At 44.4% G+C, this 26221-nt stretch overlaps 1 protein-coding gene across 1 annotated transcript in view; it reads left to right on the forward strand.

Moving 5' to 3' along the window:
• NHSL1 (NHS like 1) overlaps positions 1-26221 on the forward strand; it is a 186674-nt gene that overhangs the window by 112846 nt on the left and 47607 nt on the right. The window contains exon 2 of the mRNA XM_059832687.1: positions 18128-18280. Within this exon, the coding sequence (XP_059688670.1) occupies positions 18128-18280 (153 nt within the window). The remainder of the gene's footprint in view (positions 1-18127; positions 18281-26221) is intronic.

Here is a 26221-nt window from a genome sequence, read left to right on the forward strand (position 1 = left end):
TTACTTTTAATGTTTGTTAAACAGTAGCTTCAGTTATTGGGATTTTTTTCTCAGTGTTTTGTTGCCTGCTAGCTCATGAAAGAATGCTTTCTTCTATTTCATTCATTACTCTTTCTAAGGACAATAGCTCTGTCTTATCTGTAAAGCTAAGACCTTTCTGTGTGATATGTGTTTTGTGAAAAACATACAAAATCTGAGAGAATAATAACTAAATCAATTTCTGAACCAAGTTGGGTATTTTATTATTCACTATTTCCTATGGCTTTTTCTTCCAGGTTTCTCTTCTAATAGTGATGAGATTTAAATTTCCCAATTAAAAGATGTTATATTAAAAAAAAAAAAGCCAGAATCCTTGCAACTTGGGAGGATTCATCCTTTGCCTTCTCATTTAGCAGTGTGAAACAAAGACTGAATCATTTTCCATCTCTGCAAATCCCCATCTGTGTGGAGCACTGAGCAAGCCTTTGTGGCCTTTCGTGCCCTAAGTGACAGGAGGGCTCAGTCTATAGCGATGAATGGCCGGGACGGCTACTTACAGAGCCTCATGCAAGTGAGTGGCCATCCTTGTCCCCAGCTTTATCTGCTGCATCCAGCTTGTACCATATCAGCTGACATATCGGATTGCATCAGATAAAGTTGGGAACTGGTTTGTTTTGAAAAAAAAAAAAGTAACTTGAATATAATTTTTACTGCGTGCCTAAAAAAAGGGGGATGTTTTTCTCCCCTTTTCTCTTGGTGTTCTGGATGAAGGCTTGTCTTATGGCTGAGTTTTCTTGGAAGTTTTGTTCATTTGGCCAAAACAAGCCACCGAAATCTTGCAAAGCAGAGGAATTTGTCCATTTGTATAAAATTACCTTAGGTCTTGGATAAATAAGAGCTCTTCTGGTGTGCATTTCTGTATGTGTCTTGCATTTTTGGCTCATCTTGCTGCACGTTCCATGCATGTGCCATAGAGAACAAGCCTCTCCGCCTGTCCTTTTCCAGCCGGGCCGTGGAGGTCCAGCTCTTGGTCTCCTCTGCTGTTGCCATGTGGCTCATAAGCCCTTTTGAGAGTCGGACACGAGAGCATTGTGGATGAAGGGAGGGATGAAGAACAACTTGGAATATGCTGGGTAAAAAGAGATTAATGTTGGGATGTTGTAAAAAACTTAGTAAGTAAATCAGTAACACGAGTACAAAGGCCTTGGTGTGTTGCCTTGCCGAAAGAAAACGCTTTGCTAGCCTGGCCGGCTCACTGCTAGGTGTGAACTTGTGCTCGCCTGGTGCAAGGAGGTGCTGGTGGTGGATGGTTCATGCATTCTTCTTTGTGTGCCAGCAGACAAGCTGTGTGTGGCACTCAGCAGCACGAGGAAGAGGCGGGGAGGTTTTGGTACGGAGCTCATTAACATTGCTCAAGTGGATCTGGAGGAGTCTGAAAAAGTAGAGAGTTCAGAGACATCTTTTGTGTAGGTTTTTGCCAATTGGAGCAGGGAGCATCTGCCGTAATTAAGGAGGTGGAGCAACGTAAGTACAAATCCACATGTGAAACGGGTGAGATTGGAAAGCCTGTGGTTGATGGTGGTTAGTGGTAGACTGAATAGGCTCTTTGGTGATTAATTTGATTAAAACTCCTAGGTTTTATGGATGTTGGGTACAGTACATTTGCAGATCTTACTGGGGGATGCTTTATCTAGTGTCCTGTAGTCAAGAATTGGTTTGGAGTGCTATAAGAAAATTAGACTCAAATCAGATTAAAGCTGAAACACGATGAGGAGAATGTGAAACTCCACAGAAAAGGCACAAGCGTTTTAAGGGATGCCTTTATCAGCCTGGCTAATGGAGTCACAGTAGCAATCAGAAACAGATTATGGTAGCATTATCAAAATCCATTTTACTATGGATGTTTCTTACTGCGTCCCACACTCCCCCAGGCCAACACTTTGAGATGAAGTGATAAAAGGTTTTATAGTTGCAGTGCATTGTCTTGTGCTGGAGGAAGCAGAGAAGCAAAGTCTCTGATTAACAAGGCGGATACTTACATTGTCCCTTCTGGAGCCCATTTTTCAGGGCTCTGCAGATCCGTGACTTCCACCCATCTCCTGAGTCAGGCTGTGTGCCTGTGCGTACTGGGTTGTGGTGGTAGAGGGCTTCTGCAGCGTTTGGTACGTTTGCAGTGCTCCTGCAGCAGAAATCCTCCTGGTGACTTGTCTTTTCTTGTCAACTGTTACTAAATGTGAAAATCTTCAAAAGCTTCCTTGCCACTCGCTTTGTTTTCCTGTGTCAACTCCTCCTCACGCAGTGCCTTTTCCCTTGGTTTTTCTTACACCATTGGGAAACCGAAGCTTCAGTAATGACCCCTTGGAAAGGTGTGACGGTGTGCTGCTTTGCAAATACTTTGATTTATCGCATATCCTGTTTGATGCTTTGTGTATGGCATGTGCTGCCCCAATTTGAACGTAGGTAACCTGCAGTGCTGCTTTTCCAGAGCCTGTGGAGGTGGTACTGTGCTGATTAAAACAGTTTATTGCCGTTTATGTGGGGGGTATGATGACCTCTGTGTTGTGCTCAGAGGGAGCAATACAGGCTGTGCAGTGTACTGCCGGTGAGGGACAACCAGAAAAGGGTGTACAGCCTCCACAGTGGGCACAGGCTCCTCCTGGGGGACCCCGCACAGGCAAAGGGGTCTGGCTCCTGGATGGCAGTTCCCGTGGCGAGACCTGGGGGGACCAGGCTGGCAGAGCATCGCTGCCACCCGCCCCAGCGCCTCTGCCCACTGGGGGATCTGGGTTGTGTAGGTTTGCTGCTGGTGCTTGGAGCTGGTGCTGTGGTCCCTGGCCCCCTGCCCTGCCAGGGCGTGGGGATTTCGCTCCGGCTCTCAGCTCCCAAAGAGCTCAGGACTGTCCCTGAAACCACTTTTCCTCCATATGGCTCCTGCATAGGCCAAACTAACACCTTTTAAAGGAACTGGTATTAAAAGTCTGATAGATTACAACAGATTTTTAGCCCTCTATTGTTTCCCTGCCCTAATCCGATGACAAATCATTGAAAAACATGCATGCTGCTTGATCCTCAAGATTCTCAAACCTCTGCTTGGACACAGTTACAGATCAACTCTGCTTTTGTTCCCAGTCCAGAGCCACTCGTTCCGTACTATGGGCTGTGATACCTTAAGTAAAAGTGCACTCATTCTCTGAAATACATCACTTCTCTCCTCAACTCTCGGTTGGCTTGTACAAATGTCTTGGGGGTAAAGCAAACGCGCTTTCCTGGCGTTGCAGCTGGCAGCATATAAATCTGGCTTATTGATACCTTGTAGTGCTAATAAAAAAAGACATGTTTAAAATAATCCCAAATGCCAATAGGCTTAGTGACATTTAAGCATGAGTGATGCTGTCAGTTCATTGCAAACAAAAGCGGTACATCTTAATTTGTCTAATTACACTCTAACATGCAGACCAGCTGCTACTGTGAACAAAAGCAGTTGATCGCCCCATTTTATTAATTGCATATTAATTGCTGCATTCATGTTAACCACATAGGAGACTGGAGTGGAGCGAAGGCTACTTAGTGGTGGAAAAGAGAAAATGAACTGTGAGAGTGGTATCTTCAGAGAACAAATCTCAGAATGATAGGGTGCCTGGAGCTTGCTGTTGTGATCCGATTTTTAGAAGGAATTTGTATTTTTTTTTCTGCATGCTCTATTATTGTATTTAAAAGTGAGAGGGATCTGAGTAGAAACGACTGCCTTTCATAATGACTGTATATTGGTGAAAGTACTACTGTGCAAGTTGGTACTTGTTTGGTAATTTGCAGAAGGCAGCCTTGCTGGCACATGGCCATTGGCCTTTGTCTGCCTCCTGTGCCGATGGATGCACCCGTGCTGCCTGCAATTGTTTCTCACTGGAGCAAGGCTTGAAGACCCAAAGGAGTACAAAACTTGCCAATTTTTTTACTTTATGCAATTTTGCTGCAAGTTTGTAGTCTTTTTAGATAACAGTGGTAAGTCTTGAGCAGAACTGGGCTTCGAGTGAAAAATAAAACCCTTGGCAGAGGTGGGTTAGCTGGTTTTATATAGCTACAGGAAAAAGCAAACGGTAGTGGACTGGCCACCATGTATCTGGCATCAGATTACCTTGCAGGCTGTTGAATGATGCTCTTCCTGAGAGTGAGACTTCAGAAAGCTGCCCTCAACATCTTTTTTCTTTTTTTTTTTCTTTTTTCTTTTTTCTTTTTTCTTTTTTTTCTTTTTTGCTTTTTTTCTTTTTTCTTTTTTTCTTCTTTTTTCTTTTTTTTTCTTCTTTTTTTCTTTTTTTTTTCCTGCTGAGCGAAGGCAGCAGCCACTCTGAGCGGATGTGCTGGCAGTTCTGTTGGGCAGCAGGTGTAGGTTAGGAGTGCACACACAGTGACTTCTCTCCTGTCACCCCAGACTGACATTATCACGGTCTATAGAGGAGCTCCTTCGGTGGGGCTTGCGGGGTGGCCGTCTCCTGCCCCTGGGCAGCTGCTGGCCCGCAGGCAGGCACCCGCAGCAGGGACAAATGATATGATACGTGCAAAGGAAGCTGACTAAAACAAGACGAAAAAACCACCCGAGGTCTACCTTGAGTTTATTTGCTCTCTCCTCCCTTTCACACCTCTTGAGGAAGGTGAGCAAAGCCCTGCGCTGGAATTTTTAAGCTGATGAAGGGCCAGTGCGTTTGGTAGGAGGAAGACCCAAGGGCAGCTCATTGCTTTCTTAGAAAGGAAGCGATGAGTTAATGGCAGATCAAATAGAAATATGTCTAATTATGAGAAAGGAAGCACAGGACTGGACCCTGGAATATGCAATGATTTAGAGAACTCAGTCTTGTCAGTTGCTTAAATCTGTCTGTTTGGGTTTTCTAAAGTGAGTATTTCAAAATTAAAGGCTTAGTCCCACCTCATTGCCAACAGATGGCATTTTGCTTGCATTCCCTAAACGTCTCAGAAGAGCTGGGGTTGGGAGGGATTGGTTTTTTAAAAAAAGAGGGGGGACAACACAGCCTTTGTTTTAATTAACATACTGTTCCAAAAAAACCACCCTAAAAACATTTTTTCAAACTATTAGAAAGCACAAAAGGAGGCACAAGGATTGTACAGTTAAGAAATTACTCATAAGCAGTTGAAAGGTAGATTGGATCTGATCTAGTCTAAGAATATGTGGCGCAAAACAAACAGTAATGGTGACATTTTTATGCCTAAGCAGAAATTGGGGCAGAGGGGTTGTTTTCTTGTGTTTTTTCATCAGAAAAATGCCTTAAGTGGCTCATCACAATCCCATCTGAATTGGTGCTGTAATACACTGCAGCAGGATCTGGATTATAGGGATGATGCATGATTGGAAAAACACAGCTTGAATTTTGGATTGCAAGTGGTGTCTGCCATTACAGCAGTTACAGAAACAGCGCCTGACTTGTGAACTGACCAGTTTTGACCTGGAGTCATCGGAGGAGAATAAATAGGAAACCCCACGGTGCCACTACTCCAGTCACAGTCAGCAGCCTCCCGGTCTCTTCTGTGTGCAGGCAGGCTGCGACCTGACTGTTAACTCATTTAAAGGCAGAATTCCCCCAAGCACTGCTCATGGCTGTTAGGCTGCAGCCCCTGGCTTTTGTTTAGGAACTGTCAATATGCTGGCAACCATCTAGGTTACTAGCAAGGGCTTGTCCCCATCAGCTGAGTGTGAACTGGTGTCGCTGGAGACTAGGCTTCTGGAAAAGAGAGGAAAAACTTGTAAATATTGTGGTTGAAAGGCAAATTATCCAAGCGTGATGCCTTTTCCATGGGAGTGCTCAGCTACTGGCTCTGCTAGGGGTCTGTGGCCATACGCCGCTCATCCCGAAGGTCTCGTTCCCCGCCTGTCTGATTTCTGATGTGAGCCATGGTGACTATGGGACAGCTTTTCCTTCTCTGGTTCAGTGCTGTCATTGGTTTGTCCACTGTCCTTTGGGCGCATTGACAAGGAGTTTAAGAACAGTGGAGTTTTACACGCAAAGGCTGCGGAGCACGTTTGTCATTGCCCAAAAGCATCGACAGGTTTATAAAACCATTTCTCTGCAGTTTCATGATCAGTTCCAGGGAGAGCTAATTAAACTTGTAGCTGGGTAGCATCTCCAAAGCAGGTTTGGCACCTCTCCTAACTGAATGATCCCTCATGGTTGTTCTCAGCATCAGATTTTAACCGGCCTGGCTCTCCTTTTGTTTGTCAGACGTTTGCCACAAACACGATGGCACGGCTAGACCAGGGAAGGCGGGCTGCTGTGGCGGGTGCGAGCAGGTCCCCAGGCAGATGGTGGTAGCGATGCTGGGTTAAATAATTAATAGTGTCAGCAAAAAAGACGCTCTTTTATGTCCAGCAGCTGAAGGTGAGCACGAGTTTTTTCCTGTGTGTAATGCTAACCTTGTCCTGTTAGGTTTAATTAATCCGAAGAGGAGCAGGATGTGAATTGCCCTGACATAAAAAGAAATGTCTTCAAAGCATATATGAACACAGTGTTTTAATTTCTTCATTCCTGGAGCAGGGTGTATGCTCTGTACAGAGTATTAGACATTGTGGAATGTGTCAGATACTTTCAATGGCTGTAGTTGCAACTACTTTCTTCAAACCAGCTGCGGTTTAAAAACAAAAATGTCAGTTGAGTTTTGGTGTGCATCAGCTTAGACGACACGGTGGTAAAGCAGGGGTCCTGTTAGGCGATGCTACTGTCTAACTCAAGTAGACTGGGATTGAAGTTTGTTTAGTGCTGCACTGCAGTGTCCTTAAAGGGTGCCAAAGTCTAGAAATGCTTGTATCATTATCCATAAAGATGGGAAAAAGGAAGAGGCTTTTCATGCATAGTACATACTGCAGAATAATTTTGGGAAAATACAGCTGTGGCTTTATTGATTGGTTTTCCTGAGGGTGTAAATGTTATTCACATTGACTGTGTTATTGATCTCCCACCTCCTTTACGTTTGAATCCGATCTTCTGCACCAGGGGTCAGCCCTGCCCTGGAGCTGTTTCCCACCTGACTCTTCCAGACTATTTTTAAGTCGGGCTCCTCCTCTCTTCTCAAGAACTTGTGATGTAAAATGCGGTCCCATTCCAATTCTGTAATAGCACAAGCGGTCAGTAATTAACAGTCTTCTGGACAAATCTGTAACCTGAAGTTGAATTCGGATTGTTGTGTATAGTTCAAAAATGCAGCTGCTGGGATACATGGTAGTTTTATCAACTATCTTGAGATGGCAGGGTCCTTTGTTCAGTAGTAGTTAACTACTGGTATTTCTTTGCCTTGTTCTTACTGTCGTCTTAGTAAGAGCTTCTGGGATGTTTCAGGAGTGACCAAGCTGGGCAGGACCGTTGATTGTTGCAAGCTTATTGTCTGGGCTGGAAAACTCATGGTATGTCTGCACAGAAATTTCTTTTTAGGCTCTGCATAGTTGTCTTTGTATGTGTTTGTGTGGTGTCTCCGCTCTCTGCTTGAGTGTTGGAAATCTCCAAGTTGCAGCGTATCTGCTATTGGCAAGATGATACATTTAGAAGCTCTTTCAAAAATATATTGGTAGTTTTAGTGTAAGTGGTGGTGATCTGAATTGTGGATGCATGCTTGTGTTTCAGTTGACTTCAAGTGAGAGTTCACCACTGGAAGAAGGTTACTCTGAAGATGTGATGTCAGGTTATAGAGCGTGTGATCTGTTCGGAGCTGAAGTGGGGGTGATGGCACCATAGCTGCAGCTTTTGAAGGTTTTCACATACAAATAGTGGAAGTACTAGAAGAAAAATTTTTAAAACTAGCATCGGCTGTCTCAAGTTTTAAACTTACACTCCTCCAACTTTTCGAACTTTTACTCCAACTCCTGCAACAAAATACAAACTTTTCTGCAGTTTATATTTTGTGCTAAGTGAGGAGACCAAGGATACCAAGAGAGACATTTTTGCTATTAAAAATGGTATATTTCATTTTAAATGGTGTCTATTAAACCCCTTGTCATATTACAGCTTTACTGTTTGTTCAGTTTTGTGAAGTTCTCCAGCCACAGTAGGGAATAACTACTTTTTCTACAGCAAGAAAAACTGTAGGTATCTGCAGTAGGGATCCTATACAAAAAAGTAGGGATCTTCTGCTTTTGCCTTCCGGCAGGAAATGGAGGCAGAAACGGCAGACCAAATGTGGGAGAGGAGAGGAAGAAAAATCTCATTTTTTTTATCTTTTTCTGGATTACCTTTTGATGAAGTAGATGGTGATGCCTGTTGTTTGCTTAATGTTCCCACATACTTATTTATTGAAACCATTGCTATGATATTAGAAATCATGATAGTTGATGTGCTCACTAGTGCTTTCTGAGGATGTTTGGTAGCAAGGCACCTTTTTCACAATAGCATCATTTAAACTGTTAGATGCATTTCGCTAGTGATCCAAAGAAACGCAGTTATCGAGCTGTTAATGTTGACTGACATGGCGCATTGTGAGGTTTGGGCTGCTTGTTTGTGTATGATAAATAACGATGTTTGCATCTCTGACACTTTTAATCAAACAGGTAGTAATAAAATTTTAAGTTGGCATCCACGTTATAAATTTTGAAATTCAGCCAGTTAGCAGTATGAATTTAGGAGGCTATCCTTTCATTTTAAAGACTTTATTGAGAGCCTTTTAAAGAAGATGCTGATCACACAAAGGTTGTCTTAAAATTTGTTTTCAAAATCTATCGGTATTTGATCATGTCTGAGATCCACATGCCCGTGGCCAGCCAAAGACGTTCTCTGGAGATGCTGTGGTACAGATGTTGGTTCAGTTGTTTCCTTAGGAACTTAAAACAGGTCGCTGAATCCTGCAGCAAAATAATTATGAGGTGACTGTTACATGGACTGGATGCCTTACTTTAGCTGAAAAATACTGTTTTTCAGGGCAGTTTGTGCCATTATTTAATTAGAACATACCCAGGTTTTCAGATTTTGTCAAAAATCTTAGGGCTTTAGGGGCAATACCAAATGTCACAACTGCTGAAATCCGTTTATTATTTGTGAACCTTAGCTTTTACTTACCATTTTACTATTGTGTTGTGCAGATAATCTTTTCCGGGGAAGTTTTTGAAAGTTTCTAACTAAGAAACAAAACTTTTTTTTCAAGTTGCTGTGTGAGATAGTGAGCGAGCACTTGGTGCTTGATTTTGGCGTGAACAGTTACATGATCCTATGAAGGTTGGTATTTTCCAAGGAGCTTATTTTTTTTTCATTTATAGATTGCGAAGTCAGGAAATTAAAGGACGTACTGGCCTAATTTTAAGAGAGGATGTCTTCAAGCTTAAATGCATCTCACCTTGAGTTCATTAAGAGAGTCAGCAGAAACAAGAAAAAAAGAACTGCCAACTCCTTATACCAGGATAATCTATGTATTAGTAACAGGATCCCAAAGAGCAATGTTGGGTGGGGAGATGGAGACACGCTGCAAGAATTCTTTCTGTGACCTTTAAATAAGTGAAATGAGTGGGGAGCGTGTTCCCTTCAGGGACACCCTTAAGGAGAATGCAGACTGAGATTAGTTGAAGATGTCTGTCGGATATTAGTGTGGATCCACAAGTGCACAGCTGCCAAAGATGGAATTACAGGCTGAATGGGGAGACGGTTGGGGACACAAGTTAAGAAATGGCATTTTTGCAGTCTGGTGTTGTGGGTTTCACTCAGAGTCCTACAGAATGAATAAATGAGAAGACTTACGCAAAGTTGTCTGCCTGGTATTTTTTCCATCACTAATTCAGAAGAGAAGCATCTTCTCTACGGTGCATTATTAGGGCAAACTAGAGTCAAGATTTTGCAAAGACTAACTTACTTGCTGCAGCCTTTTTTGATCGGCTCTTTAGGATAAGCCGCGGCATAGGAGCATTGAGGTGGATTTGGAATTTAAATTAAGACTATTTCCTGGGGGAATTTTAAAAGGGTCTTCCTAGGGAGAGAGAAAAATCACTCTTTTGGGAGCTGATGTTGCCTTAGCCTGGGGTTCAGGAATGGCCAAAGGAAAAAGGATTGTGCCCTGCAATTTAAAACAAAACCATGAAACAAAATGGCACATTCACGGAACGTTTTCTGTTCTGCGGCCTGCAGTTACAGCGCGTGGGGAGGTGCTCTAACAGAAGAAGCTGCCGCTTTGTCTGCAGGCAGCCCTGCCCAAATGCTCCCTTTTCTCTCTGGTGATGTGTTTGCATGACAGAGGATCCTGTGGAAAGATGTTTTGAATTGTCAAAGGAATGAATTAGCTTTATTGTGCTGTGACCTAAATAGGATCATCAGATCAATCAGTCTGCTGCTTTTCTGTCCTCTCTGGCTTAGGTTGTGCTGCTTCTCCTTCTCCTCTTCCTCCCTCTTCCCCCTGCCCCCTTCCAGAGCCTGCAGCCGTAATCCCTCACGAGCAGGAACGAAGGAGGGTGCTGCCGGGGTACCCTCTTTAAAGTAACACCTGCTCCGTCGTTGCCTGCACGGAGACAGGCGCAGCGCCCGGCCCCCCGCCAGTTCTCTGGGGCACAGGCCCTTCCTGGCTTCTCGTTGCGGTGGCTTTGGGATAGAATGCTTTTCCTCCGTTGCTCCCTCTCCCCCGTGCATTCTCCTCCTCCTCCTCTTCCTCCTGATCCCAGGTTTAACGAGTTGTAATTTCTCAGTAGCCGGGGAGGTACGGCGCGGCGCCGAGGCCGAGGTTGCCCTGACAGAGGCCATTGTGAGCGGGCTGGGCTGGAGAGGGGCGGGCAGCTGAGCGCGGGGCCGGCTGGGGCTGCCGTTGTGGAGGGAGCACCTTTGTTCTCCTGAAAGATGCGGGGAGAGGGCCGGCCGGGGCTGGCTCTCAGGGAGGGAGAAACCCCTTCTGACCGTAAATTGCTGACTCCTGTGGTCCGCGGGGCTGGCTTCGACTCCATTTAAACACCAGCAAGCGGTTGATGGCATGGGTGAAGGCGGCCAGCACAGGCATAACGCTTGGGCTCGCGTTTTGAGAACGCTTGAGACATTCGGCGTTTCTCATCTCCGGTGCTTGATGTTTCTTAACGGTGGAAGTCTTGCCTAGAAGTAAAGGTGCAGCTTTCGAGGCCGGGTGGTGTTGGTCAGAGCCAGGCAGGAGCCTTGTGACCTGCAGGAAGGGGTTTATAACCCCCCTGGGATTCAGGCTCGCCCTGCAGACGCCTGGGTGCTCGGGAGGGGTGCTCGGGGGTCAGCCCCATAGCTGCTCCCATCCGGACACCCCAGCTGCTTGGAGAGGTTGGACAGGGGTGGCAGGGAGTAATCCCGAGCATGTCCTACACGGACCCACTCCTGCAGACGTGCTGTAACCACTGCCCTCCAATAGCTGCTTCCCCCCGCATCCCCATGCGAGCTGCTGGAGGGTGGCACAGTGGAAACTTACTTCGAGCGAGTGACTGACGTGTCCGTCAAAAGCAAAGGCCATCGATCTAATTATTTTGAGTACATCTGCTTGCCAAAATTTCTACTTTCCCTTTTGCTTACAGAACAGAGACTCGCTGGAGGAGTTCTCGTAGTGCAGTTACCAGCTCAGTTGTACGGTTTTACTTTATCTTTCCACTTAAAATGTCATCAATGCTATACAGTTCTTTTAATGGAGGATTTTTCCATTGTCTGAGTAACGCTGCTAAGGCTTACAACTTAAAGCTTAGGTTTTGAGGTGATGATGATACATGTTAGTAGTTTGATGCATCATTCCTTTCATGAACTTGATACATGTGTTGGGTTTACCTCTCCTTCATGAAAATAAGTGGTAAAATTTGTCTTGATTTGTGGGAGCGAGCAGGAATGGATTGCTTTAACTGTTCTTATGTTTTATTTGTTTGGGTTTTTTTTAACTTAATACTTCCTAAATTTCATACTGCACGTGTGCGTAGGCTGATGAGCGGCAGCAGGAAAGAGAACAGTTGATTCTCACTGATTCGTTAGTGTCCCTGACGGACAGCTGCTGCCGGGGCTGCTGCTGGGCAGCTCCTCCAGCTGTGGTTCGAACAACCCAAGTACGTCCCTTTTCAACATTTGCCTTTTTATAAAGCCTCAACTTCTTCAACGGATCTTGTGCACTGGTGCAAGGTTCAGGGCACTGGGTTGTGAATGGGGGCTGGACAGGAGAGCCCCCCTCCCCCGGGGGCTGGCTTGAAATATTTCCGTGGAAGCCGCACATTTCTAGATTGTTTCACGGGCGACAATGTTTTATGCTGCCATGAATGTGGAGGGGTGGCTGTCCCAGATGGCTGTCGCAGAGCAGGTCAGCTGGAAAGCCCCTCTAAAGAGGGGAGAGCAGGGAGAGGAGTGAAGGAATGGCTGCAGTGTTTCAGGCAGGCCATGCACAAGCAGCCACTCGTGTTCAGTTCTCTTGTGGATGTACATGGCCTTTACGAGAAATTAAAATCAGTTTAACCACTCAGATTAAAAATTATTATAAGGTGAACTGAAAAAAGACAGTTTTGCTGAGGAGCGTGTTACACATTCATGACTTGGAGCGTGCTGTTTGGCACTCTATCTTGTGCCTCTCATTTTCTTTGCTCTAATCTCTGACTTGTTAGTTAGGAAGGAGTTTCTTCCGGGCCAAACTTTGTAACCTAAGTTAACAATCCCATCCGGTATGAAGCTAAAATTAGCATTTGCTGAACATTTTCTCCATATTTTATGTATTCCTTGTGATAGTATCCTTGTGCCGTGGCAAGTGAGTGTGATCCCTCCTTGTAAGGATGTGGGAACTGAGGCAGTGGGTTAATATTAACTTGCCCGAGGTGAAGTAGGCAGTGTGCCACAGAGCAAGGTCTCCCCAGTCTGCTGTCTCTGAGTCATTTGCTCTTAAAGAACTGATATAACAGTGTGTGCACACCTCCTGTTCATGCTGGGTTTATCCAGCTTTAACAAACTTTGGGGTTTTTTTCTATCAAGGTAATTTTAGGCTGGTTTTTTGTTGTTGTTTGGTGGGGGTTTTTGTGGTTTTGTCTGCTGGATTGGCAACGTTGGAGGCTAAAGTCCTTTATCTGTTTGCCTCGTGACTACAATATGAATTTTCTCAAACTGCCTCGTCTTCTTCTCTTCTCAAGGTAGAGAGGCAGGCTGTGGAGAAGCACACTTATTTTATGCTTTCAGCTCTAAGAGAACTGCCATTAGAAGCCAATTGCGGTGACAGTTTCTTGTGACAGGAAAAGTGTTTCAAAAAAGCAAGATTGAGACAACATGCTGAACTTCATGGAAGCCAATGGGTTCTCTCAAGTGGGGAGGAGTTTTTGGTCGTTGTTGATCTAGTGCAGACTCTGAGAGATGCAGATCCAAGCGGCCAACTGGCGTTTCCTTTGGGGTATGCCCTCACAATAGCCATTTTTGATGTTTGACCTCTTTATCAGCATGACCTGAGGGAAGGTGGAAGCAAAGGGGGGTGAGGATGAAAGGCAGACATCATCTTATCCATTGTTTGTTACTGGGTTTGAATAGCTGCCTCCATACTGGAGATCAGGGCTTGAGGACAGTGATCAAGGCTTGTTCTTAGGCAGGAGAAATGCTTCAGGGTGGGTTCAGGATCCAGTAACAAAGAGCAACGCTGGATTTGGCACACATTGCAGCCCACGGTGAAACAGGGAAGGGTTCCCTGAGCCGTCCAAAGTACCCAGGATCACGTTGATATGGAGGGGCTTGGCCGTGAAAAGGGAACAAAGTCTTGCTTCCCAGGGCTTGCAAGTCTTTGTGAGGTGCCATAAAGACCTCGGGGAGAATCTGTCTCACTTCCAGTAGCCCAGTTTCCCTCACATGCTAGCTTGAAACTGTCACCTTCCCCTGTGCAAAGGCACTTCCTACATCCTAAAAAATGTCACCACCACACTAAAAAAGGAGCCACCGTCTTCTGGGCTTGCTCTCGGGTGGCAACACTGCTGGAGTTAGAAATAGTCATTCTGCATTCGCCTCCAGAGTATGCCCAGCAAATGTGCATTTAAAGTGGTTTTAATGGTGTATGGGTGATGGCAAATTCCTAACGGGGGTATTACTGTGTATGTGATTTAAAAAAACCCCAACACTAAATAGTTATCTTGTTATCAGAGTTTGATGCAAAGGTCATTTTTTGTGTAAGGTGCTTGATGGAGATCAATGCAAAAGCAGAGGTGCCTTCCCTGCCATCGCTGCCATGGCACCATGGTCTTCTGTCCCTGTAGCAGAGGTGAGCCAGTGAAAATGTCTCTTGGACCAGCAGCTGCTGGAGAGACCTGCTGCTAATGGCAGTTTTGTTGTCAAACCCGTGTTGTAACTGTAGAATCTCTGGGTTTGGGGAATACTGATAAAACGATGACAACAGTATGTTCAGACAATGATGGAGGCACTTTGTTTACGGTCTGTTCTGCAGGGTGCTGAGTCTTGGCCATTTGGTGAAACTTGGAGTGAAGTTCCTGGGGAGCATCTGCTTTTTACATGCTGCACTCCAGAGGCCGGATCCTGCGGCAGCTTTGGGGTCAGTCTGAACCCCCTGCTGCTGGCATTTTTCTTTTTCCTGAGGAAAAAATCCTTTTCATTGTTAACCCGAGGGGGTTTCCTAAGCTTGCTTTGTGAGGGAGGGCTTGCTTCTTGAGCCTGAACATTGTGCGAAGGGCATGCCCTGCTGAGCACATTGATTTGGTGCTTAGCATTTTCTCTTTAACTTCTGTAAAATTGCGGTTCATTTCTAGGAGGGATGGCAGTGGACCTCTACAGACTCTTTTTTTTTTTTTTTTTTTTAAGGCATGAGAATTTAATGTGCATCTCAAAAAGCTGGGCTATTTCATCTCTGTGCTCAAGTTTCATTTGATGAATAACAGGTTCTCTATCAGCCAGAAGTAACTCGATTTTGTTTTCCATGTATCTGGTCAGAGATGACGCTAATAAGAATAAATTAGGAGTGTCACTGAATGCAATTCAATATGTAAAATTAGTCGGCTGATGTCCCGGGCAATGGCAATGACTGCGGGGGGAGCAGCGGATCTGGAAGGGCAGGCAGTGCAGAGCGGAGATTGCAGGTTGCAGCCAACTAAACCGCAGCTCTTGGCTCCTTAATAAAGTGGGAGCGAGAGGGTAAAAAAAACAAAAGGAGGGGGGGAGAAGGTGGGGAGGATGGGAGTGGTGGGAAAGCAGGGCATCCTGATTTGCACGAGAATGCAGCTCTCGTTTGCAACTGGACGGAGGCTGCAGGGCAGCGGCCGGGGCGGCTGCCGGCGGGGCGCCCGCACCGGGGAGGTGCCACGGGCGGGGGGAAGGTGCCGGCATCTCCCTCTGCTCCGCCGGCAGAGCCGGCTGGCGCGGTGGGAAGGAGAGAAATCACCTGCAAACTCGGTCTTTCTGGAGGGGCCGAACTTGGAGAGCGGAGGAAAGGATGAGAAGACCTGAGTAGTAAAGGCATGGGTAGCAAGAAAGCCCAATTTTTGGTCCTGTGCAAACGTGAATAACAGCTAACTTTTTTTTTCTCCTCCTCCTGTTTTGCATGTTGAAACTGGCTGTTCTCAGCCCACGAGGTTACACGTGAGGAGGAGAAATTCAGGCTAAAGAATTGTAAATGGTCTCGTGCATCAGGAAGATCCAGGCATATTTAAAGTTGTGATTTCAGGAAAGAAAGGCGGAGGGGAGAAGCCTGGAGAAGAGAAATTTGGTGTGCAGAGATTGAATAGGCTCACTCTGGAAAACCGTCACCTTTCTGGCAGCTCCTCCTTTTTATGGGATTTAAACTCCAGGATCGCAGTTCAACACCTTGAAAATGGTGGTTTTCATCAACACAAAGCTTAAATCTCTCATGAAACTTTTCAAGAGAAAGAGTAAGTAGTTGTGCGTGCTCGCTGTCCTGTCGGGAGGCAGCCGAGTCCTGCAGCAAAGTGCAATTCCCTTCGGCTTTGCTTCTGCTTTCCTGACGCCTCTGTTTTAGGTTTATCTCGCTCTCTTCTCCGTTGAGTATTTTGTGATGTGCGGAGGCAGCCTTGTGAAGCGTTTTAGGACCTCTGCTTTGGGATCCTGTGTTGCTTTTGAAGTCCTTTGTCGCGGTGGTTTTGAAGGAGCCAAACTTCCCCGTGTGGAGCAGCTCGGTGGCCAGGCTGAGTGTCCCGGTGTCACCTGCCGTCGGGCGCAGGTGTCCTGCCGTGTGCTGGGGCATCCTCCCAGCGCCTGTCGGACATCTGTCTCCGCTTGTGCAGCTGCGGAGCGCATGTCTAGCTACGGGCTTGTATCATCTATAAGGCTTGTTGTGAGCCAAGTCGTGTTTTTTAAAGATGCTCTAGTTTCAGCATGGCTTTTAAAATCGCGATTCTCCATTGAATTCATGAAGATAAAGTGCTCTAGAGAGAGTAGTTTGCAAATGCGCGCTGAACTTCTGTCAGCTCCTTTTGACGATCATTGCTCTGATGAGCAGTAAACTTCGATTTTGGCATGGCGGGACTGCAGCCCGGCAGTGGGCTGGAGGCTGGTGTTTCCCTCCTCCTCTTCCTCCCCCAGCCTTACTCCCCTCCCCGCTCTCCGGCTCACCCAGGGGGTGGCGAGGGGCGCTTTCCGGGCAGGTCACTGAATACGCCTGTCACCTTTTCTGTAATACCGGGATGATTGATGCTGTAACCAGGTCGGTGGTGACTTGTCAGTTTGTGGTGATATAGGTTTGACCTCTAGTTAGCAAGGACGGGAAAAGCAGGCGCAGACTGAACGTGGATCCGTCGTGTTGCAGCCAGTACCTCTGCGAGAGGGGAGGGTATGCAGGACCAAGCCACCTCAGAGATGAAGAGACCAATCGCCATTCTTCAAAAACCTTTTTCGAGGTCTGTTGCTAACCTAAAATAAGTGAGGAAAGGCAGTTAAGAACCTTCCCCCCTCCCGCCCCAAGTCCTTTTAGGACAAAACAGGCATTGAGCGTTAGGCTGTAGATAGGTTTTGAAGCAAAAAGCTTATTCTCTTTAATGAGTACCGATTATTTCCATCTGAAATGATCGCGGCAGATGCACAGTGGTGCTAGGGAAAGAGTAATTTTTCAGATGACAGGATGCTGTTGCCTTCATTTTGCTTCTCAGTTTACACAGCTCCTCAGCTACCACGGAGGCAGCAGGCAAACTTTACAAAGCGATGCTGCAGGCAGCGCAGGAGCGAGCAGTGCCCAGGCAGCAAGGAGAGCAAGGGAAGATGTGGAGCTTGTAGTGAGGCCAGCGCGGCAGGGCTGCGCAAGCAGGGCAGGTGCTTGGGAGGCAGCACCGCTGCTGCAGTGGCTTTTTCTGCTCTGTAGAGCTAGAAGCAAGGATGTGCAGCATGATGGCTGAAGGCCAAAGGGTGCCTGGGGGATCATAAAATATGACCCCCAGCTGCCCTTTTCCTGTTATTACAGGGTGGAGGGATAAGGCCATTCAAGTGTAGAAGTTTTTATTGATGATAAACTTTAAACAAAAGGTAATGGCTGTCTCTCGGGAAACATAAATGGCAAACAAATCTTAGCATTATGTGCTTTGGCTGATTCATTACTAGACTGTCTGTAGGGAACTTTGAACTTGAGCAATGCTCGTCAGTAATTTATTTTCATATGTGTATTGGCTGAGAAGAGGTGGCCAGAGCAATCCCTCTTCAGTGCTGTTGTGCTCTGAGCAGTATTTGCCTAGGGAGTTGCTGTTGTCCAAATCTGCTTTCCACTCATGGCAATGGAAAGTAGCTAATTTGTTGGCTTCGCTGTTCCTGGTTTGAGCGAGCATGAGGTCGGAGAAGGTTATTTCCTGATACAAATGAACCTGTCGTAATCCCTCATGGTGACTGTCATATTCCCAGGGTCACCCTTGAGCAAGAAGAAGCTGTCCTGCAATGCACAGTGCCTGGCGGGATCGGGGGGGGGGGGGAACTGATCTCATTTGTAAAGACTGGGAGCTAGAGGGGGGACAACAGAGTTGCAAGTTCACAGTAAACACAACAGCAAGTATAAACACGGGAAGAGGGAAAGGTGTTTCCTACATAGCACAGGAGAATAAATCTGGACTAGAAACGAGAGGAGGCTTTTTAACTGTCATGGAATTGAGGTTCTAGAGAGTGTTTTGATGGGACTACAGTGGCAAACAATCTTTTTTGTTTTAAGATGATGCGTGACAAACTTAGGTGTGGGGTTTCATGATATAGCTATCTACAATAGCATTTAATTTTCTTGTTATTGTTTCTCTCTGCAGCTGTTTCCAATCTAGATGAAGAGAGTAGATGGACCGTGCACTATACTGCTCCGTGGCACCAACAGGAGAATGTGTTCCTGCCCTCCTCAAGACCACCTTGTGTGGAGGACCTGCACCGACAAGCCAAGCTGAACCTCAAGTCAGTACTGAGAGGTAAGATGCTGCTGCTGACATGGATGTGTCCTAAAGGGACAGTAGTTTTTGCCGCAGTCTTTGCAAACGTATCCGAACTGCAGGCTTGTCGGAAGAATCTTACTTGTTCTTCTGCATGCAGCACGTTGGGAACATTGAGTGGGGTTTACCCGTTCAAATGTAGAGATAGGGGGAAAATGCTTTTGCTATCAAGAGACAAGGAGAAATGTGTTCCCTGGCAGAGCACTCTAGAATGGAAAAGGGGAAAGCCTGGTGTCTTTTGGCCATTTCCATTTAGTCTTTGGAGTGTTTCCAAAATGGTACCTTCAATTTCAGTAAGTCCTGAGTTACTCCATTTATATTTCAGTGTAAGAACTGCATCAGAGGTGTTTCATTTGGTGATTTATTTTGTTGTACAGTGTCATTTCCAGGGATGTGGCTGTTTGTGAGAAGCTGGAAAAGGCGTTGGGGCACAGACAGGAAAATGGGTAACAGGGCATTCACAAGGACTCTTTCAGTAGTGAAAATGCTTTCTTGCGGAAGGGTGCAGCATTTTTGGGGGTTTTTTTAAGGACCAATTTTTACCCTTCATACAGGTACACCCCCAATGAAGGTACTGTCTGGCGTGGGAGGCGTTGTGTTGTGTTAGTGCAGCCATGAGGACAGAGGCAGGCAGCCAGCCGAGAAGGCTGTAGAATGTCTGTCCTGGGGCCAGAAGTAAAGTTTAAAATTACAGCTTAATGTCTGTGTTCTGGAAATGGTTAACCTAGATTTTTCTTTAGATTGGCTATTTAACAAAGGGGGTTACCTTGCAAAGAGCTGACTCGTTTCAAGCCCCTTTTTATTTCAGCAGGAACTGCAGGTACTTGATAGCTTGCAGAGCTAACCTGATTTAAAAGAACATTGTAATTTTTGTTTGTTTAACATGACATTTCTGCTTTTTAAACATGCAGAAAACTTCATTTTCTATGTCCGAAGAGAGAAGTGTTTGCCTGCTGTATTTTATTTTTCTTGCCATTTCTCTAGTTAATTGATTTTGACCATCTCTTACTAGGTGCCTTTTGTTATTATTTAATAGGGGAGTCTTGACAGCCAGTGTTATTAGCTCATGCATGGCTCAGCAGATAGCCTGTGTCTCCTCTATACTTATTATTGGATTAATGCATTTGTGCAGCCCTTTAGCCTTGAAATGTTTACTGTTCCCTTGCAGGCACACTTACCAGTTCTTTACAAAAGAAAAATATTTGCCTGGTTTAGATTAAAAAGAACACTACTTGTGGTTAGCTTTTTGTAAACTTCAACTACTCATTCTTATATTTTTCTGTTCTCTGTTTGGGATTATTGTCAAAGAAAACTGCTCAGGCTAAAATGCTGCTCTGATTTTCTTGTGTTTTGTCAGAAAGGTATCTACTGCAGTTTCATCTTCTATTTCAATAAATTTATATCTAATATATTTGTGTGAAACTAAGTAGTATATGCTGCTTCCCCCAGCTTACACATCTGAAGTTATTTCGGTCTGCTGGGATTTTTCTGTAGAGCTGCTGCCCTTTATAAAAAAAAAAGCAAAACTGTTCAGTACTACTACAAGTTAGGAGTTAGCCATTTGTGTTAAATAAACTGGCTTGTGCACGTGACTCCTTGATAATGAAGTGAATTTCAATTTCATACTTTCAGGGTAGTAACTGAGAGAGAGAAGAAACTGTGATGCCCTCACCAGACCTCAAGCTGCTGACATAGTCAACAAAACTCTGCTATCTATCTATCTATCTATCTATCTATTTATTTTACCTCAAGCTCTTTCCCCTAGGCCATGTTTATTCGCTAAGAGTAGTTTTAAAATAACTCCTTGCTGTGGCCTGTAGCTGTCCTGAGTAGCTACAGCATGAGTTTAACACCATTTGCAGTAATTTCATTCTTGCCTGTAGGGGCTCTGAGTAGTAAGAGAGGCATTGACTAAAGTTTTTATTGGTTTTACTCTGCTGCTGCTTCAGCCAGCACTGTGAAATCAGGAAGACATCGGTGCTTCTTACCATGTTTGGAAGATTGGGTTAAAAGTTGTGTAGCCAGAGCCGAGTTTCATTCCATGTAAAAGTGCTGTAGGCATTGTGACGTGATTGTGACTTTTGCACCTGCTGCTTTCAAAAAGACAGATTTTTCCAAAACTTCTTAATGGGTGGGTGTTGTGGTTTAACCCTAGTCGGCAACTAAAGCACCACACAGCCGCTCGCTCACTCCCCTCTGGAGGGATGGGGGAGGGAATTGGAAGAGTAAAAGTGAGAAAACTTGTGGGTTGAGATAAAGACGGTTAAATAGGTATAGCAAAAGCCACGCATGCAAGCAAAGCAAAAGAAGGAATTCATTCACCACTTGCCGTCGGCAGGCAGGTGTTCAGCCATCTCCAGGAAAGCAGGGCTCCATCACGCGTAACGGTTGCTTGGGAAGACGAACGCCATCACTCCGAATGTCCCCCCCTTCCTTCTTCTTCCCCCAGCTTTATATGCTGAGCATGACACCATATGGTATGGAATGTCCCTTTGGTCAGTTGGGGTCAGCTGTCCCGGCTGTGTCCCCTCCCAACTCCTTGTGCACCCCCAGCCTATTCGTGAAGCAGACAAGGCCTTGACTCTCTGTAAGCACTGCTCAGCAATAGCTAAAACATCCCTGTGTATCAACACTGTTTCCAGCACAAATACAAAACATAGCCCCATACTAGCTGCCATGAAGAAAATTAACTCTACCCCAGCCAAAACCAGCACAGTAGGAAGTAAATTGCCTACTGCTATGTGATTATAGCATAGAAGGCCTTGAGGAAGAGTAGCCTCATGAGACGCACCAATGGGCTGCTGTGGAAACTTTAATTCTGCATTTCTTGGCCTCATGATGAAGCCTGCATTTTGACATCTTTTTACTGTTTCAAATGCATTGGTTGAGCTGAAGCACAGGGCAGTAGAACAGGCATATGTGACCTATTGTGTTGCCTGGGTGGTAGGGCATGAACAACGTTGGATGACGAGGTGCACCGCACTCCATGGTGATGAATCCCCATGTTCTCTAGAAAGTATTTGCACAAACTAGAAATGAGTAGAACAAAAACAAAACTAATTTTTTGTGGTAAGTCAGAGATGAAGTAGTGGACTTGCATGGCAGGGGAGAAATACTTAGGTTTGATAACAGGGGAAACTTCCTTGCAGTACAGATACTGAAGTGCTGAAATAAATTTTGGGGGCTATGAAATCATTGGAGGTTTTTAAGAATAGGTGAGAGAAACACCCCTCAGAAATCATTTGTGTATATTTGATCCTACCTTCAGAGAAGGTAGTGAAGGATGAGATAACCTCTGGTGGTCCCATCTAACCTGATAACCTGGTCCTGAGGGCTAAACTAGTCGCTGTAGTTCAGACCATTAAAACACATCTGTTTGAAAGTTTTCCAGTCCTGTTCTTGTTCGAATTATGAGATCTGACGCTGCTAGCACATAGTAAATTGATTGCAGACTATTAATTTGTTACTGCATTCATTGCTGCCCCAGCAAATGAGAAAAGTAAGTATAAAACGTGAGTAACAAATAGCAATTCACACGACAACAGTCATTTAAACCACCTGTAAAGATAGTGAGTGTATAAAAACTTTCAAAATAATTCAAGCAAGGTATTCCTTTCTATCAAGGTGTTTTCATCCATCTAATACTAACTAGATAAAATTCTGGCTAGCTTTTAAGATAATGCAAAGTCAAACCTATTTATTCTGGTACAATTTTAACAGCTCAGCAAATTTTTGGCAGCATGGGTCTAGCTAAAAAACCTGGTGAAATAGATAGGAAGCTGTCTGTTGTCTAGAATAAACTTTTATGCACCACTTAAGGAGCAGAAAAGCTGTTACTGCTGCTTATTCTTAAACTGGTTTAAGAATAAAAAGTTAGGGATACAGATATTAAAAAATATGGTATCTAACCTGTCTTAAGGCTAAGTACTCTGCCTGGTGATCTCTGCGTGCTCTGCATACCTTTGCAGGAAGCAGTGTTGTATTTGGAGGAGGAGATCTTTCCTTATTTTTTGTGCAGTTGATTATTTTACTTCATATATTATATATTGAAATTTCCACCGCTTATCACACTGTGGAAGTGGATGCAGGCATGTGATAGTAGATGTTGCGTGGGGAGATTTTTTTAAATTTTTATACCTATGAACTAGACTTTTACCCTTTTGAAATCAAGGCAAAATAGTATGCTTTTCCTTTACGAAGCTATTTGCAAGTATAAATGGTAAAATCTTGCATTTAAATTTGTTCATAACTGAGGTAAAGCTATTTATCCTTCTTTAGGCATGCAGGTGCTCAGGTGCCGCCTGAAATTTTTAAAAAACAGTATTTTCCAGTAATCTGAATTAGAAACTGAAGCACTTGGAAGCTGGAAAGTTTGTGCTGCACAGTATATCTGTTCTCGAGAGCTGAAGTGACTTTATGTAACTTATACTAAAATCTAAAGTTGTCATTGACTAAAATCAGTGGCTTTGAACATGTTTAACCAAGGCTGTGTTACTACATTTTAAATGAAGGCTCTTGGCTTAATCTGGTGGCTAGAGCAGAAGAGCAAATTCAGCTGCACTTCATAATCATGGTACCATTGCAATATAATTTAAACATTTACAAAATAATGCAGTTCTTTAGTTGGGGCGGTAGATCCCATTATTGTAAGTTTTTTGTTTGCACTGGATAAAACACATTCTCCCTTTCTCTGGGGAAGCAGCTAGGACCTTCCCAGTGGAGCAGGTGGGGTGATGCATTGGATGTCAAAGATGTGCCATCCGAGGCACCTGTTTCCCTGCTCTCAGGGCCAAGCTGCTCTAACTGGCCTTTCCTGAGAGCTGGTCCTAAGTGGCACCTTCCCCATGTTTTCATGGTCACCTTATGTTTTCCAGCATACAAATGTTCAGATGGAAACAAAACAGTACTGACCCTTGAGGAGTCTTGTGTGACTCTGTGCTCCATGTTACTGTTCCTAGGGAGTCGTGAAAATGGGAGATGGAGAAGACAGGTGGGGAGGAAGAGCTGAGGCTCTGCATGGGGTCAGGATCCCCAAATCAATCCTACCCCCTTTGCACTGTGTGCTCTGCTCCAAGGCTGAAGGACTGGCAACAGGAGACTAAAGAAGTCAAGCAACATTTACTGAGTGGCTGGATCAGCTCTGAGAGTCTGCTGTGGACAGTAGCAGAGCTATGAGTTTAATGTTGTTCAGAGTGGCATTACTTAATTTTTTTTAAGGCAGACCATTATCTGTGCTGAAAAGGCAAGTGCCACATACTACAGTGTTTCCTACAGCTTTTTTGGTCCATGAGGCCAAGAGGTTGAGTGCCAGAGTCAAGAGGGTAGAACCGTAAAACAGCCCCTGTCCCTGACACAGTGCACTGGCAGATCTGGCTTGTTGCTCTGCAGTGGTTGTGTTTAAAGGACCATCGTCTGAAGAAGTCTGTAAAGTATAGCAGTCTTCGTCTGGGAGCACTGGTACAACAGCAGTAGTATATAGCAATGATGCAAAGTAAGTATTTGGGTAAGAAAAGTAAATGGAGACTAATCCTGATTTTGCTAACTGTACTATAATCTAAAAATGGCAAGCAATAAGGCATCAAGCACAAAGGTGGGGAGGAGACACAGCACTGCTGTAGTGTTGCTTTGCTTAACTGCTTGGAGTGTGTCATGAATGTGCCTGTCTACATTCTGGATAGGTTTACAGCTTTAGCAGTGTGTTCACATGTGTAGGTCCAGTATCCTAAAAGGAAAACCTAAAGTAATCTGGAATGCACTGGCCTTGGATAATCTTGCAAACCATGATGAAGTGAAGGAACAGGAAAAAATTTCCTATCACACCTGAACTCTCCTTTGGTTTTGCGTCTTTCAAACTATCCTATAGTCTCCCTCAAATGTGGATGTAAGTCGGTTGGAGTGATGGGAGGCAGAGAAGGGCATATATAGCCTGATTTCCAAGGGGCAGTTATCTTCTAGTTCCAGCAATTAGCATTGTAGAGCACTTTTGATTTAAAAAAAAAAGAAAAATGGGGGAGGATGAGCCCCACTGTTGCGTGTTGTCATTTGTCTGTGAGTTGGGAGACTGCAGGCATTAACGGGAAAGGACAAAATAATTATGTTAATATTAAAGAGCAAACACAGCCAGACTGAAATGATATCAGGCTGTCGGGAGATAGCCGGCTCCTGAAGGGTCTTGTGGGCGCGCTCGCTGTGCAGTTCAAGTTGCAGATGAGGGGCAGTGTCGCATGCTGCTGGTTACTGCCTGGGATAGCTGTCCTTTCTAGTGGGTAAGAAGGTGTCAGATACGTACTGAGGAAGGTGTACCTGTAAATAGTGGGAACAGTCCATATGCTGACTTTCATACTCCTTTTCAGACTGTAGCTGCGGAGGCTTCTTGCACAACTGCCTGTACTTTGTGCCTCTTTTCCCTCAAGGTAATTGTGTTGATTCGAGCTATGTACATAATATAGGGCTCATTGTTCCAATGTCTGCGATGATTCATTTATTATCTCATCTTCAAAAGAGCTGGATTTGGCTGACTGTAGCTTCTGTTTAGCTTTGTTGGCCAAATTCAAGGAATGTATTTAAGCAGCAGTGATTGAAACACTTGATTTGTTTTCCAGAAGACATCTGGTTAGCATTGTCAAATAAAACCGGATTTAAGTAGTTACTCATAAAGCCTCTATTATGTCTTGCCGCAAGACCCTCCAGACAGGTATGTGTTTAGCCTTTGTTTTCTCAGTGCATCTGCCAGATCACTGTTCAGATGAGCAATATTAGGGTCAGCCTTACTAGTCGATAATCCTGCTGAGAAGATTATGGACTTAAAATAATCTTACGTTTCATTAAAGAGCTGCAAAATAGGGGGAATCACTTCATATTAACAATAGGTCTGGTTCAGGTTCAGAGACATGTCAAGATGTGAGCTCCCTACCAACTGGAAATCTTAATGAAGTAAAAGACCATTAAAGGCTAGGGGTAGACCACATGTTCTGGAAAGGCCTTGGAGGTGTAAAATCAAAAAACAGAAATAAACTCATTTCTCATTATTTTAGTTTCGATAGTAAAGTTTAGTACCAGAGGTTCTGTCCATATATCCTGCCCTTTTTACTGTTCCTGAATTAATTCACGGTACATATGTTGATGGTTTTGGCCAAGTTCCATGCTTCAACTGCCCTTTCTAATAAGGAATTTTAAAAAGTGACTATTCAAATATGACTAAGTAGAATTTCACTGGGAGTCTACACTGCATGTGTTTGAAAGATGCTCTTGTGCTGAAAAATTGAGCTACTCGGAAACGTTTAGGTTCCCTATTTTTAGGTTTAGTTGTACAGTGCTGAGTTAAAAACATACAGGGTGGTTATATGTAGATTGAGTGCATGATATACATGATACGTGAAAGTAATTCCAGTGAAAGGGTTAAAAGAAGATGAAAATTTCTTTCAAAATAATACTAGTGATACTATTTTTTTTTTTAAACCAGATTAATATGTTTTATGATAGAAGTCAGAATCAGTAAGAAGATTTAGCTGAAGGACTATTGAACCTCATGCCATTTCAGATCTGTGCCTTTAGTGGAGAGAAGTTTGAAGTGTCCCTGTCTGTGGTGTAGTTGTTTCAGTGCGAAGTAAAGTGACTTGCATCACAAGGAGTATCAGACTTCCAGTTGTTTCCCTTTTTGCTTTTCTTCCTCTCTTGGATTGGGTGTTATACATGCTTGTTTGCAGCTTTTTAGATAGCTTTAAGTTTAACATTTATTGTCCTAGGAGAGAAAAAACCAATAAAAACGCCCTTCACATTTTTATATTAGCTGTGTTCAGTTGTCTAAGAAACAACAAATATCAATAAAAATGCTAGAGAAAAAACGGGGAGAATTATTGTAATGCCAGCATCAAATATGCAAAAGGAAGCAAATAAACTCTTAAACATAAGACATCTTGT

This window comes from Gavia stellata, chromosome 2 (assembly GCF_030936135.1).
Source record: "Gavia stellata isolate bGavSte3 chromosome 2, bGavSte3.hap2, whole genome shotgun sequence".
Classification (NCBI taxonomy): domain Eukaryota; kingdom Metazoa; phylum Chordata; class Aves; order Gaviiformes; family Gaviidae; genus Gavia; species Gavia stellata.